This window comes from Asterias amurensis, chromosome 6 (assembly GCF_032118995.1).
Source record: "Asterias amurensis chromosome 6, ASM3211899v1".
NCBI lineage: Eukaryota > Metazoa > Echinodermata > Asteroidea > Forcipulatida > Asteriidae > Asterias > Asterias amurensis.
The window spans coordinates 22,884,799-22,901,913 of NC_092653.1; the positions used below are offsets into that span (position 1 = coordinate 22,884,799).

General features: G+C 37.5%; 1 protein-coding gene across 1 annotated transcript; it reads right to left on the reverse strand.

Annotated features, from left to right (window-relative positions):
* Positions 1 to 460: 460 nt before the first annotated feature.
* Positions 461 to 16,986, reverse strand: LOC139938722 (uncharacterized). The gene is made up of 13 exons (XM_071934339.1): positions 16,938 to 16,986; positions 14,141 to 14,395; positions 12,105 to 12,232; positions 11,459 to 11,717; positions 10,868 to 11,205; positions 10,150 to 10,288; positions 9,683 to 9,925; positions 5,752 to 6,003; positions 2,869 to 2,996; positions 2,260 to 2,518; positions 1,671 to 2,008; positions 932 to 1,070; positions 461 to 711 (listed from the first exon to the last, which is right to left on the reverse strand). Exons 1-13 carry the CDS (start codon positions 16,984 to 16,986, stop codon positions 461 to 463), a joined length of 2,778 nt encoding a protein of 925 aa, XP_071790440.1.
* Between the last annotated feature and the right edge of the window lie 129 nt (positions 16,987 to 17,115).

The following is a 17,115-nucleotide window of genomic DNA, read 5'->3' on the forward strand; positions in this document are numbered from 1 at the left end:
GGTATTATTCACGAGCCTCGAAGTGTGACGTCAGATGTTCAGGCTATACAGGCATAATGCTGTCATAATTATTGACTGCAGTTAGTGATACTCAGTAGGTAGACGCTCTTTACTACTAACGTAATACATTCCTCCTCTAACAATAATATTAAACAACAGTCTGACATGGCAGAAAAATAATTTTGTTAAATTTTGTAAATGTAATTAGATAAAATTTTAAGAGATCTTAGATGGAATGTACTTGCCCATCATGATCAAAAGCGAAATGCTCCTCCGGTAACCACTTCAAATAATCTCCTATTCACTAATTTGGTGTACGTTTTAGCTATTATTGTAATATCTGATTGCGTGCGCGACGATTTCATTCGATAACGTTTAGTGTAACCATGCACAACTTTAGTAAAACGTATCACACTGATGGTATAATTATTTATTGTATCGCTCAAAAATGCCACACGCTTTAATTATTGCGACGCATCTTCATTTCGGTCTTTACAATTTGTCGTCCCGGCCAAGTGAACCAACGAATACCGCGATACTCCAGACCCGAATCCAATCGATGCGAAAATTCGCCATTCAGGTTCGATTCTACTGCACAGTCATCGAACCACCAACCTGCATTGACGAGACCTGCACAGTTTTGACCATCGTTGTCATTGTCGTTGTCGTAGGTTGAGAACGTACGGCCATTCAACGACTCAAAAACACCACCTGGAAAGAAATAAGAAAAATTAAATAGGGACTACGAGAAAATAGTCATTTTTAAACAATAAGCCTATTAAACAAAATAACAAAAATACTTTGGTTTTGCAATTTAGCCGTGGTTTTGGCATAATGTTATTCTTCATTTGAAAGTCCAACCAACAACAAGTTGAAAGTCCATTGACATCAGTCGATATCGGAGAAAGTCGTGAAACTGATAGTTTCTTACCTTTGCAACCAATGAGCTCAATCCGCATTGATGGCCATTCGTTGTACGCTGTCGGTTTGATGCGGATGTACCGTGCTTGAACAGGCTCGTCGAACATGCTGGTAACGGGGGTGTCATGGTCAGTATTGCCATCGAATTCCTGCAAAGGAGCACATTTCCAATAATTTGAACATGTAAATGTATAGCAACAATTTACATCGGTAGAGCATGGCAATGCCGGAATGCAAAATTTCCAGACCGCCGACACTAAAAAGAAGTAATCATGAATACCTTTTGTAAAAGAAAATAAAAAATTACAAGTACATAGAAATTCACTCGCACCATTTACCATTTGAGTTGTAATTTGAGTTACGGTAAAAATGTAATGGAAAATCATGGTTTTCCGTTAGTTGTTGATAAATTTAACATAGCTTTGTTGCAAAACAGTGCCAGTCTTGTGTTACACTATAATTAAACCATTGTTATATAAAACAGACAATATTAATTGATATAGATTAATGATCAAATGCTTTATACTCAGCATACGATATCACATTTCTTTGTATGTGCATTCCAAGATCAAGCCAATGATGTGGTCAGCCAATGAGTGCACATGATTGGCATGACGCTTGTTACATTTTGGAGGGAAATTCGGTTGCTTAGCGTCACTTTGTCACAGCTTGTGAATCAAGTCAACGTTTTACAACACAACGAAAAATAACACATTAAAACAATCACACATTCGCATCGATTTACTCACCTGTGCTGTAGCCGGAGTTGTTCCACCAACGTAGTCCCATTGTGTCTGGTCGGAACGATACTCCACTTTGTACTTTTTTACCCACTCTTTATCGGTAGAATAGTAACTTCCTTGCATAATGACACCTTCAACCTGGGTCTGTATCTTTAAATCCACCTTAAACCATGATGCTTCCACTGCATCTGTTTGCGAGCACCAACTGCCTCCCACCTGGTTTAGACGCCCATTAACCTCAGAACAGTAACCCGGATAATCTTTGTGGAAACCTGATGATGTGATGCTCGAGTCAGGAATGGTTTTGTCTTCCATTCCAAGGGGTTGTTCACATATCCCATCGACTGAATACAAAAAAGCAATTACTTGAGGTATAATTTTTTATATTTCTTAAAAAAGGCAGGAGAGGCAAAAAATACTTTATAGCAAAATAAAAGAACAACAACAAATGATTAATGCAAATATTATTGGAAATTAAATTTGTAATTAAATTGTTACTCTATCTACTTGATTTGAGGTGTTTACACCAAGATACATTTCGTAATTGTCAACTTTTCGGCATTGGGTCTATTAAGTAGAATACTTTCCGTTATACCTGGCTCAATTCCAGGGCTTCCAACACTGAGGGCGTACTTGTCTCCTGTAATATAGAAGGGTGAAGTAATCAGAGACAATTTCTGACCCTCTTCATCTGTGAGATCCACACGGATTGTCCAATTAGATACATCCTTAGTCAGCAGACGGAGTGCTTCATTTCCAAGCCAGAACTCGCTGCTAACATCACCAAAGCCTTCTTTGTACTCGAGCCAAGTCCGAGTGAAGTTCACAGACCCATCTTGGCGCCTTTGGAAAACCTTGCAATACAATCAACAGAGGGAAGCCCACATTTAATTGGTCAAGCCGATATATTTATAGTTGTATGAAGAAAGCGTGCCTCCACAAATGTACCTCTAACATGAAAAATAATGTGATATTACGTTGGCACATATGAGGGCGCTGTTTGGTTTGGGTTATCTCACACCACTTTAAATTACCCTGTTTAGCAGCTCAGTTGTGTCCACCCACAGCCAAGTGTTTACCATTTGCTCGTGTTTATCTATATAATTTGGTGGGATGTAGCAATCAAAATGTTTTTTTGGTATAAATTAATAAAATTAATTTTCAGCAACAGTTTAGCCTTGTTAGAATCCATTAATTGACTTACCACCCAGCCTTTGTCACCTTCCATGTCACAGTAGACTTCTTTCCCGCCTGTATGTGATTGTATACCGATGTGGTAAACTCCACTGGTAGTGCTACCGGCATCAACCAAAGCTTGACAGTCGGTATATTCTGGGTGGAAGAACACCAGAATTTGTAAACATATTCAAGCAAAGCATACTTTACGTCCCTCAAAGTATGGTTCTTTATGACATAATTTTGTTTACTTCACTTGGTTAAAGAGAACCAAAATTACAAAGCCCGCGAGAAAATGTTTTCGAGGTCATTTACGGCGTGGCGTCGGGCCCGGGAAGCTCTTCATAGACGTTCTGTCGTTCAATCAGTTAGTTTCACTATTTGGAACATGTACCTTTGGGCCGTGCTGGAATAAATGTCCATTTGGGCCGTGCTGAAAATAGTAGCAGTGTAACATGCATAATGATTAACCCTACAATGACGTAGAAAAGGCGAAGTTGGGTGAATTGGAAAAAACAGATGCAAATGATTGAATTAGCCAATATTCTGCCACAGTTAACGGTTTTCGGGTTCTATTGATGCTCTGTCCTGCAATCTGAGCCACTATTTGGCACTTGTTGTTTTGGTGGGGGATGTATAATTAATAAGAATATATAACTTTGTTATGTATATATAACTTGAAGACTAGTCTTCTCATGGTGTATCTCAACATATGCATAAAATAACGAACCTGTGAAAATTTGAGCTCAATTGGTCGTCGAAGTTGCGAGATAATTATGAAAGAAAAAACACCCTTGTCACACGAAGTTGTGTGCGTTTAGATGGTCGATACCTCAAGTTCTAAATCTGAGGTCTCGAAATCAAATTCGTGAAAAATTACTTCTTTCTCGAAAACTATGGCACTTCAGGGGGAGCCGTTTCTCACAATGTTTTATACCATCAACCTCTCCCCATTACTTGTCACCAAGAAAGGTTTTATGCTAATAATTATTTTGATTAATTACCAATAGTGTCCACTGCCTTTAACTAAATTGCATTCATTAAGTGCCTCAACACTGTTTCAAAGCGCTGTACACTCAAATGCATTTATAAAACATAAGAATGGGGTCGAATAAGAACTGCACGTTGAGTACTCAGTATTAGTGCTTGACATACATCAGTGTAACACACAAACAATGTATGGGTCAAATGCAATTCCGGGTCCCGTTGGGGCCTGACCGATTTCGGGTCAGTACGAATCAGAGTCAAGAAGTGATACAAAAAAGGGTTAGTTGACCACTTTCTGTGTCCTAATGTAATCGAGATCATTATAGTATCTTCCGTGTGCAGTCTTCGTTGGTCAAGAAATTCAATATTTGATGGTTTGCCGTGCAAAACAGAGGAATGCAAGGTGTTTGGCACACCTCTCTCCTCATTGAACTTTCCTTGTCTACCTATTGCTTACTCCATCATGGTCAGAATACCTCCATTGGGTGATTATTTTTGACCAAATTCTTATCGCCCGAGTTTGGCGTAAAAGGTAATTAATTTTCGAGCCTCTTTCAGTAAATTACTAATCTTGGTTCAAGTTTCTGAAGATGCCCAAGGCTTGTTATTTGCATGTCATTAATCGTCCTTTTCATTTAATGTCATAGATAACAAATTATGTCATGTTCGGAAGTGATACTTCACTTAGGAACAATAGGTGCCTTTCGTTAAAGGTTACCCATAATTTTTAATGGTTATTAAAAATGTTGCACAACAATGTTTCTGAAGACTTTTCCCCCTGGCATCAAACGGTAAAACCACTCAACTGCCAAGTCATTGTTAGTAAAACCAATTAACTGCCAAGTTAGTATTTTGACATTATCATGCATAAAAGCTAAATAAATTCATCGTTAATTTCTTCATTATTTTAAAAGATGCACTTTGAAGAGGTCATGATCTATAACGATTTTCATAAACTGGAACAGTACGCGTACCAATGTTGAGCACTAGCACAACGATAGCTTGTGAGAGTTCACCTACTGCATGTTACATTGTAATTGCTTTGGGCGGCTCTCGTCATTGGTTACCGCTAATTTTATGACGATTATTTTGTATAAGTAGGACAAAAACAACATTTGTGAAAGGCTTTGTTACATCATAAGTAATATCCCCATCACGGTTGACTGCTTGTAAAAATGTTAATTTTTTTATGCAAGTTTGCCTCAAACAAGGCTAAAATCCACTCTAGGTAAGGGGCTGCAAGAAGAAAATGATTGAAAATGAAAATAACTCAGGAGAGCTGGAGGCAGGAATTGATATATTTCTCTAAAATAGTCCAGATCATAGGGTGGGGGAAACACCAGGCAAGGATTTCCAATAAGATGCAGTACGTAACGATTGAATGTAATGTTCTTTCAGCCGACACGACATGGCAATTGTTCATTATGATAATTGTGATGCCAGGTAAAGGCTTTTAAATAGTTGATGGTTGGCTAATTTCCAAGGTTGATCCGTCAATGAATTATTCGTTTGTCTAAGTTGTTGGTTTATTTATGAGGGGCTTTATTCGCTACTGAGCTGTGTGTTGCACACAATGAGTTCCCAGCTAATGGTGTTTTGTTTGCATTCAATAATTTTTTTCTCCAAAATTTATTTACCCATTTAATTGCGTTCTTTGTTAGGAATTCGTTAAGTTCTTTTGACTTTGAAATAACTTTTGTTTGTATCATGAAGAAAAGGTTAATTTAAAGCTGGATTTGTTTTTTCAGTTTGATTTTTTATTTTTACATTTACAGCTTACAATATTGTCATTATAGTAAAAAATTACTATCGGAACATGTTTTCAAAGCAACAAATTCTTCTTTAACATTTTCCCCTCCAAATTGCGAATCCCAAACTGGTGTGATGCTTTGTTAACATACAAACACTACCTTGTCTAGTTTACCTTTTGTCTTTATAGTAGTCATCGTGCTTTCATCATGACAATCGAAATAGTCATGAATCTCCTCTACGTCATCAGTGAACAGCGGTTGGTCGGTGTAGTATAGTTCATACGGTCTCTTGGGTGCCCTTCGATTGACTCCCCCTGGTAGTATAACGGTACATGAGCATCGTTCTTGTTGGGTGAGAGGCATCACCCAGCGGAGTTTGCCTTCATGGTCAGGCTCTTGCCCAAAATAACACTTCTTTGCTGTGACTGGGGAAAAACAAACATACAAAATAATGACATAAATAACATTGAATGGATGGTGTTACAATGTATAAAGCATTTCTAATAAGCATTCACTTTTCGCCAATTGACATATTGTACCATGTATGTGTCTCTTATAGGTACAAACACACGTGTTCGGTTACTGCTTTTGCATCACAAAAGTGGTTAAAAAAAAAAAAAAAAAAAAAAAAAAACATGAACCAGACTAATGAGCCAATCTATACCGACTTTGAGAAAACCAATGCAATGTCGTAAATAGTGTGCATAGCATACCATGCACACAAAATTCTAGGTTTGTCAGGTAATTTTTCCCATTTACTCCCCATATTTTAAGGATGGTGTCACAACTTCCAAAACGATGACAAAATGTAAGCCAAACATTTTGGTACTTTTTTTAGTTGTGACAGTGAGCTTTACATTGCCTAAAGAAAAACGCAATTCGCACACTTCGTTTCTAATGTCTTTCTGTCAAAGGGTATCAGCGTTGCCATACCGCATACAAACTATTTAAGCAATTACTCGAACTGCAACCATCTGCGGGGATTATTCAGATTATTCTTCAAAACTTCCGGGTCATGATTGACCTTGATCAGTGTTTTGTTCTGATCTTACCCGTTTTGGGGTCAGTACAGTATGAAACTTAATGAATAGTGTATGTCTATATAAATGACACGTAAATGTGTTAAAATAACCTTGTATCCGGGTTAACAATTCCATTTTCAAACCACTTGTGGGGTCACTTGAAACCTCACATTTTTTCCGTATAAACTCAGGGGTCAGTATGTCACTATGCATAACTTATTTAGTGTTCAAATGGTTTAAAGAAGATGGTTCACACAAATTCCTCGAAGATGTGCTGCATGTTTTCTGTTTACTTCGTGAACTAACCAATGAATCGGATTTTTTTTTACAATTTTTGCTTAGCCTACCTAAAATAGACCCCTGTACTGATGACGTCACGATTTATTTACCGCATTGCTTAAAATGATGTTATACATGACTAGAGATACAATGGTTTCATCTATTCCGGAATTTGTATCAGTTGTAGTTGACAAACATTGGTATTGATGGGCAAGTTAACTATGTGTAAATAATTTTTCACCGTAGGTAGTTGATGACGCTGGCAAAGCCAAACAGTAACATTCCCAAACTGTAAGTAACATTCCCAAACTGTTTCAATATCTGTCCACTATTAAAGTGAAACTACGTAATATAAGTTCACGAAATGAACATAAACCAATTTATGAAAACAAACCAATTTTGAATTGAATTGAAAAATTGATAACGTTCTCACAATGGTCATGAACGCAACTTCCCCCAAATAATTCACCCGCCTTTCGACACGGCCATACGCCAGAATTGAACTGACAGTTTTGAAGTTGCACATTATGCGTACATTCTTCGCCTATTTTTCTATTTCTGGTATCTCTGCAGCGCTACTTTTACATATTTTAATGCAAGGTGATGGTCTTACCTGCATGAATAGTAAACAAGAACACGGCGGTTTGCAGAATGTCCATGGCTTGTCTCGCTTCCAATACCAAATGATAGGATATAGTCAGTAGAGCACCCTGTACGACCCTGTTATAAAACTACAACACGTCATAATTGCACATTCTGCTATGGGGGTATTCTAATGACCAATCAACACAAGCCGTTTGTCTACTATCTGGAAAATAGACAGTCATCCAACTGAAACCGATTAGTGCCTGCTGGCGGTTTTTGCGGAAATCCAAAGAAACAATGACAATGGCTATAACTGGTGACTAGTTTTTCAGCTAAAATTGTACTCCACTTTATTGGTGGCTTTATTAATTTGTTCTTCTACCGAACTGTAAATTGTAAGCCTCTGCAACACAATGTGCCCCCTAGTGTTGCAGTGTGTGAACAGAGGAAGATGTCAAAAGAGGTTTGCTTTTTTTCAACATGAAGGTGATGTTTAGACGGGGTTTTTTTTTACACCAGATTTGCTGTGTTTGCATGCCCTTGTACTATTATATTAACTATACGTGTAGAACGATCTGTAAACTAACCATCAGTGTTGAGTGTGCCTTCATGATCAAGGATAGTATCTTTACTCAGATCAGGTTAATCATTAGAATCATCCCCCATCCCCGACCCCCCAAAAAGCCACGCATTTTAATTATTAGAATTAGAAATTGTACAGTACAATTATCTGAAATGTTAAAGTAGATTTCTATATAAATATTAAATAACAGTCTTATTAATTTCCCATAAAGGCAGAAGAATTTAAACAAAATCCGAGATCTGCATCAATTAGCTTAGTTCACTATAGATTACATTATTTTACATAAAGCAATTAACAAAGCACCCATTAACTTAGTAAAATAATACCAGACAACCTTTTTAAATACCGAGCTAAAAGTTCTCATCTACCGTCGCTAAGGAGGGGTCAAAATAAAGTGCGCCACCATGTGTTTCCCCAAGGAGAGGGTTGATGCGAAGGCGAAACAATGCAGGCATTAGACTGGGCCCCTGTCTTTATCCGCAAGGATAAAGACAGGTCCCTGCTGGTAGATCACGTGATTCCATTGGATATCATAAACGTGCAGTGACATATATGCCCAAACAGTCACTGCTGTCAAATCCGCAATGGAATTTGACTGCGTATCTCTATGTGAAATAAATGAGGTCAAAGGTGAATCTACACGCCGGTTTTGGTATTATTCACGAGCCTCGAAGTGTGACGTCAGATGTTCAGGCTATACAGGCATAATGCTGTCATATGAATGCAGTTAGTGATACTCAGTAGGTAGACGCTCTTTACTACTAACGTAATACATTCCTCCTCTAACAATAATAAATTTTGTAAATGTAATTAGATACAATTTTAAGAGATCCTAGATGGAATGTACTTGCCCATCATGATCAAAGTGCGAAATGCTCCTCCGGTAACCACTTCAAATAATCTCCTATTCACTAATTTGGTGTACGTTTTAGCTATTATTCTAATATCTGATTGCGTGCGCGACGATTTCATTCGATAACATTTAGTGTAACCATGCACAACTTTAGTAAAAAGTATCACACTGATGGTATAATTATTTATTGTATCGCTCAAAAATGTCACACGCTTTAAAGTCACCTGGAAATAGAATTGTTTTTCTTTCAAACATTAGAGTATATGCTTACGAACAATAAAACAATTTTTTTAGTAATTGTTTGTCACGATTTATTTGTTTAAAAAATATATAAAGTTGTTTGGGGGCTGACTCCGCCTACCCCTTTTGTGACGTCAATCGAGGCAGACTTTGCCTGCAATGAGTATAGTAAACACACGTGCAAAGTACATGTACGTCCAAGTCGTGAGTTGGTACATTTCAAAAAGTGTTTTTCTGCATTCAGCAGCAATACACCTGGTCGGCATTTTTTTTTTGAAACGTACAAACTCACGACTTGGTCCGTACATGTACTTTGCAATTGTGTTTACTCTACGCATTACAGGCAAAGTCTGCCTCGATTGACGTCACGAACAGCGCCCTCTCGGGTCGGGGTCTACTCTTAAATTTGTAAATAACATAAGAACTGATTGTTTAAAACCTTAGTTAACTGTTTATTCACATTCCACTCATCAAAACACATATATTAGTGACAAAAGCTTTATTTTGAAAAAATACCACTTCCAGGTGACTTTAATTATTGCGACGCATCTTCATTTCGGTCTTTACAATTTGTCGTCCCGGCCAAGTGAACCAACGAATACCGCGATACTCCAGACCCGAATCCAATCGATGCAAAAATTCGCCATTCAGGTTCGATTCTACTGCACAGTCATCGAACCACCAACCTGCCTTGACGACATCTGCACAGTTTTGGACATTGTTGTTGTCATTGTCGTTGTCGTAGGTTGAGAACGTACGGCCATTCAACGACTCAAAAACACCACCTGATATAATAAATAAAGGAAAATTTAAATAGGGACTACGAGAAAATAGTCATTTTAAAACAATAAGCCTATTAAACAAAATAACAAAAATACTTTGGTTTTGCAACTTAGCCGTGGTTTTGGCATAATTTTATTCTTCATTTGAAAGTCCAACCAACAACAAGTTGGAAGTCCATTGACATCAGTCGATATCGGAGAAAGTCGTGAAACTGATAGTTTCTTACCTTTGCAACCAATGAGCTCAATCCGCATTGATGGCCATTCGTTGCACGCTGTCGGTTTGATGCGGATGTACCGTGCTTGAACAGGCTCGTCGAACATGCTGGTAACGGGGGTGTCACGGTCAGTATTGCCATCGAATTCCTGCAAAGGAGCACATTTCCAATAATTTGAATATGTAAATGTTTAGCAACAATTTACATCGGTAAAGCATGGCAATGCCAGAATGCAAAATGTCCAGACCGCCGACACTAAAAAGAAGTCATCATGAATACCTTTTGTAGAAGAAAATCAAAAATTACAAGTACATACAAATTCACTCACACCATTCACCATTTGAGTTGTAATTTGAGTTACGGTAAAAATGTAATGGAAAATAATGGTTTTCCGATAGTTGTTGATAAATTTAACATAGCTTTGTTGCAAAACAGCGCCAGTTTTGTGGTACACTACAATTAAATCATAATTGTTATATAAAACAGACAATATTAATTGTTATAGATTAATGATCAAATGCTTTATACTCGGCATAATGATATCACATTTCTTTATCTGTATGTGCATTTCATGATTGCCAATCTGGCCTGGTTGCAGGCTGTAATGATGGGCGGATCAACAAGATCAAGCCAATGATGTGGTCAGCCAATGAGTGCAAATGATTGGCATGACGTTTGTTAAAAAAATCACATTAAAACAATCACACATTCGCATCGATTTACTCACATGTGCTGTAGCCGGAGTTGTTCCACCAACGTAGTCCCATTGTGTCTGGTCGGAACTATACTCCACTTTGTACTTTGTTACCCACTCGTCATCAGTAGAAGTATAACTTCCTTGCATAATGACACCTTCAACCTGGGTCTGTATCTTTAGATCTACCTGAAACCATGATTCTTTCAGTGCATCTGTTTGCGAGCACCAACTGCCTCCCACCTGGTTTAGACGCCCATTAACCTCAGAACAATAACCCGGATCAGCTTCGTAGACACCTGATGATGTGATGCTCGAATCAGGAATGGTTTTGTCTTCCATTCCGAGGGGTTGTTCACATATCCCATCGACTGAATAAAAAAAGCAATTACTTGAGGTATAATTTTTTATATTTCTTTTAAAAGGCAGGGGGAGAGGCAAAAAGTACTTTATAGCAAAATAAAAGAACAACAACAAATGATTAATGCAAATATTATTGGAAATTAAATTTGTAATTCAATTGTTACTTTTTCTACTTGATTTGAGGTGTTTACACCAATATACATTTCGCAAATGTCAACTTTTCGGCATTGGGTCTATTAAGTAGAATACTTTCCGTTATACCTGGCTCAATTCCAGGGCTTCCAACACTGAGGGCGTACTTGTCTCCTGTAATATAGAAGGGTGAAGTAATCAGAGACAATTTCTGACCCTCTTCATCTGTGAGATCCACACGGATTGTCCAATTAGACCCATCCTTAGTCAGCAGACGAAGTGCTTCATTTCCAAGCCAAAACTCACTGCTTACATCACCAAAGCCTTCTCTGTACTCGAGCCAAGTCCGAGTGAAGTTCACAGACCCGTCGTGGCGCCTTTGTAAAACCTTGGAATAAAATCAACAGAGGGCAGCCCATATTTAATTAGTCAAGCCGATATCTTTACAGTTGTATGACTAAGAAGAAAGCGTGCCTCCACAAATTGTATCTCTAACATATCTGGTGTTTTAGAGAAATAATCTGATATTACGTTGGCACATAGGAGGGCGCTGTTTGGTTTTGGTTTATCTTACACCACTTTAAAATACCCTGTTGAGCTGTTCAGTTGTGTCCACCCACAGCCAAGTGTTTACCATCTGCTCGTGTTTATATATATAATTTGGTGGGATGTAGCAATCATAATGTTGTTTTGGTATATTCTGCTGTATGCAGTATACGAAAAAATTAATGTCGAGCAACAGTTTAGCCTTGTTTTAATCAATTAATTGACTTACCAACCAGCCTGAATTGTTTTCCATGTCACAATAGACTTCTTTCCCGGCTGTATGTGATTGTATACCGATGTGGTAAACTCCACTTGTAGTGCTACCGGCATCAAACAAAGCTTGACAGTCGGTATGTTCTGTTTGGAAAATAAAAACAGAATTTGTAAATGTTATATTCAAGCAAAGCATGCAGACTTTACTACCCTCAATGCACTGTCTTTGATGACATAATTTTGTTTACTTCACTTGATTAAAGGGACCTAAAATTCCAAAGCCTGCGAGAATTTGTTTTAGAAGTCAATTACGGCGTTGCGTCCGGGCCCGCTTAAGGGCCCTGGAAGCTCTTCATAGATGCTCTGTCGTTCAATCAGTTACACAATTTGAAACATGTCCCTTTGGACCGTGCTGGAATAATAGTAGTGTAACATGCATAATGATTAACCATACAATGACGTGCATAAGGCGAAGTTGAGTAAATTGGAAAAACCAGATGTAGTTTTCCGGCATGGCTGAGGGCCCAAAAGTTTTCAGGTCCCATTGATGCTCTGTCGTGCAATCTGATCCACTATTTGGCACTTGTTTGTTTTGTTGGGGATGTATAATATATGAATATATAACTTTGTTATGTATATATAACTTATAACTAAATTGCATCCATAAAGTGCTTTAACACTGTTTCAAAGCGCTGTACAGTCAAATACATTATAAAAGAAAAACATAAGAATGGGGTCGAATAAGATTTTAATGCATGTTGAGTACCGGTATTCAGTATTAGTGCTTGACATCAGTGTATACCCTCTAAAAACTGATGGGTCAAATAAACTTCCGGGTCCCGTTTGGGCCTGACCGATTTCGGGTCAGTATGATCCGGGATCAGGGTCAAGAAGTGTTTAAAACTGGATGACAGTAATGTTTCTCAAGGCTTTTCCCCTGGCATCAATCGGTAAAACCAATTAACTGCCCAGTCATTGTTAGTATTTTGACATTATGCATAAAAGCTAAGTAAATTCATCGTTAATTTCATCATCATTTTAAAAGATGCACTTTGAAGAGGTCATGATCGATAACGATTTCCATAAACTAGAACAGTACGCGTACCAATGTTGAGCACTAGCACAACGATAATATGTGAGAGTTCACCTACTGCATGTTACAGTGGATTGCTTTGGGCGGCTCTCGTCATTGGTTACCGGTAAATTTATGACGATTATTTTGTATAATTAGGATAAAAACAAAATTTGTGAAAGGCTTTGGTACATCATCAGTAATTTTCCCATCACGGTTGACTGCTTGTAAAAATGTTAATTTTGTTATGCAAGTTTGCCCCAAACAAGGCTAAAATCCACTCTAGGTAAGGGGCTGCAAGAAGAAAATGATTGAAAATGAAAATAACTCAGGAGAGCTGGAGGCAGGAATTGATATATTTCTCTAAAATAGTCCAGATCATAGGGTGGGGGAAACACCAGGCAAGGATTTCCAATAAGATGCAGTACGTAACGATTGAATGTAATGTTCTTTCAGCCGACACGACATGGCAATTGTTCATTATGATAATTGTGATGCCAAGTAAAGGCTTTTAAATAGTTGTTGGTTGGCTAATTTCCAAGGTTGATCCGTCAATGAGTTATTTGTTTGTCTAAGTTGTTGGTTTATTTATGAGGGGCTTTATTCGCTACTGAGCTGTGTGTTGCACACAGTGAGGTCCCAGCTAATGGTGTTTTTTGCATTAAACAATTTTTTTCTCCAAAATTTATTTACTCATTTAATTGCGTTCTTTGTTAGGAATTCGTTAAGTTCTTTTGACTTTGAAATAACTTTTGTTTGTATCATGAAGAAAAGGTTAATTTAAAGCTGGATTTGTTTTTTCAGTTTTATTTTTTATTTTTACATTTACAGCTTACAATATTGTCATTATAGTAAAAAATTACTATCGGGACATGTCTTCAAAGCAACAAATTCTTCTTTAACATTTTCCCCTCCAAATTGCGAATCCCAAACTGGTGTGATGCTTTGTTAACATACAAACACTACGTTGTCTAGTTTACCTTTTGACTTGATAGTAGTCATCGTGCTTTCATCATGACAATCGAAATAGTCATGAATCTCCTCTACGTCATCAGTGAACAGCGGTTGATCGGTGTAGTAGGGCTCATACGGTCTCTTGGGTGCCCTTCGATTGACTCCCCCTGGTAGTATAACGGTACATGAGCATCGTTCTTGTTGGGTGAGAGGCATCACCCAGCGGAGTTTGCCTTCATGGTCAGGCTCTTGTTCAAAATAACACTTCTTCTTCGCTGTGACTGAGTGAAATAAAGAATATAGAAATTCTCGAAAAAGTAGGCCTAAGTTTCTTTGAAACTGATGCATTACTAACTAGCATTCTCTTGTTGTGCTTGAAAAAAAGTAAGAAAGTGTCACAAACAAAACAATACTAGATAGAAAACCAGCCACTTTGAGAGGAAACCAAATGTAATGTCGTAATATTGAAGTGAAAAACACCCTTATAAAAAAACATCAGTGCAAAATTATATTGGTATCTTTATTAAAAATTGAAGAAGGAAACAAGGACACGACGTCATTCAAAATGGATATAACCTGACCTTAATGGTACCTTAGGTCAGACGTACGGGCATATACAACACACCAGTTACGTGATAGGCCTTGCCTTATGTTTTGTATTAAAAGGCCAGTAAACACAAGCCTGGTTGCCTATTGTTGGGAATTAGACACGGGCAAACTGAAGCAGAAAATTTCATTAGCGATTTTGAATAGGTGCAGAAGCGACGGTTAGCTAAAAATAACACCTTATGAATTAGTATGCTGGCCAAATATACATAATGCTGCTAGCAGAAAATTCTGCTTTGAAAATGTCTTTGCTAAGTAAGAAATAAAGGAGGTACCAATTGCAGCAATGGAAAATGTACGGTATTCTGGCTGGTAACATAATCTTTTGCTAAGCATGAGGTTTCTGCGTTCAACAAGTTTTAACTGAAGGCCAATTAACACCAGCCTGGTTGCCTATTGTTAAGAATTAGACACGGGGAAACTGAAACAGAACATCTCATTAGCGATTTTGAATAGGTGCAGAAGCGAAGGGTAGCTAAACATAACGCTTAATTAGATCCCAAAATTAAAATTTTCCATACTAATTGTCTGTTCTCGTGTTTATAGACCTACGTTGTAAAATAGTTATTAAATAAAGGTAGGATCCCGATAGCTTTGTTCCGTTTTCAACAGACGGCTGGTTAGAAATAAAAACTTGTATTAGTAGCTTCCAATTAAGATTATGCTGCTCTGATGATATCTTGAAGTTTTCACATTTCTTGTGTCTGAATTGTAGTAAGGGGTGGTAGTGTAACTACTAATTAAAAGGGTAAACAAATTAAATTTGTAAAACGAAAACAACTGTGTTGAATTTACTTTAGTATCATAATAAATGTATAGTTGAAGGAACACAACGCGTTTGGATTTGGCGCTTTTGCTAGAAAAGCGTTTAGAACATGGTTGGATTTTTTCTCTTTTTAATAACAAAATGGTTCGTTCAAATATACGGCAGCTTCCGATAGTACAAAGCATTGTACAGACGCTTCATTTCAAAGTAACTTGGTTATGTACAAAGATATTAGTTTTTATGTCCTTAAAGCCGTTATACACTTTCGGTAAACAGTTTTGTTCAAGTCCCACACTTCGTGTATCACAACTTATATATAAAATAACAATCCTGTGGAAATTTAGGCTCAATCGGACATCGGAGTCGGGAGAAAATAACGGGAAAACCCACTCCTGTTTTCGCGCGTTTCGCCGTGTCATGACATGTGTTTATAACAAATCCGTAATTCTCGTTAACGAGAATTTATATTGTTTAACCGTTTTCTCAAAAAGTAAAGCATTTCATGGACTAATATTTCAAGAGAAGTCTTTCACCATTACCTTCTGTAAACCCTGTAAATTATTTGTAAATCTGTGAACTTTTTTTTTTTTTCTGTACCGAAAGGGTCCAATGGCTTTAAATTTGAATATTATCATTTGGGTGTTACTGAAATCAGTAACGCTTCCCAGATTGCGTATCCCTAATGGTTTTGTATTCTTCCTGCGTGGACATAATTCGCTCCGGATTTTCGGCGACATCTCAAAAACGAGACCACCTTTTTAAATGATCACATATAGATCACACGTTTTATACATCTACATTTATTTATGATTAAAACAATCGAGCGATTCTATATTAATACAAAAAACTCACTTTGATGCCTATACTGCCTGTTGCTCGGCCCTTATCCTTTTATTGATGACGTCATGACTAATATTTTAACCACATTGCTTACTTTTGTTACTGAGTTTTTGTGAAAGACATCTTTTTCTCACTAAAATATTTGAATTGAATTCGACATCTCAGCTTTCTCAAGGCATCTGTAAGCACGCAACGTGTGTGACAATGGTGTTTTTTTCTTCCATTATTCTCTCGCAACTTTGACGACCAAATATTGAGTCAAAATTTTAAAGGTTTATATTGTATGCATAGTATTTAGATACACCAAGAGAGATTACTGGTCTTTGAAAGTTACCAAAAGTGTCCAGTGCACTGGACAAAGGCACCGCAGGGCCTTTAAAAAATGTCCTCAAATTTTCCTATCTGCCGGCCTCGTTTACAGCCTAACAGTGCTACTGCATACAAGTTCATGATATATTTTTTCTCACATTTGTGATGCACGCATTTTCCAAATTCATCCACCCGCATTCCAACACATCGGTTGAGCATATAAGTTTGGAAATTGCACATTTCTATGTTAGATCATTTGCAATTACCATGATATGTAATGGCTTTAAAGTTAATGTTCTTACCTGCATGAATAATTATGAGCATCAGCAAGACGGTTCGCAGAAAGTCCATGGCGTGTAGGGTACGAGTGTCTTTCATCCAGCGGTACTGATTATAAATAAACGCTGGTCATAATAGGCAGCCTATGCCTATCACAACTGCCACGCGTATTTCTCTTTTCAACTGCTTATATAAAAAAAA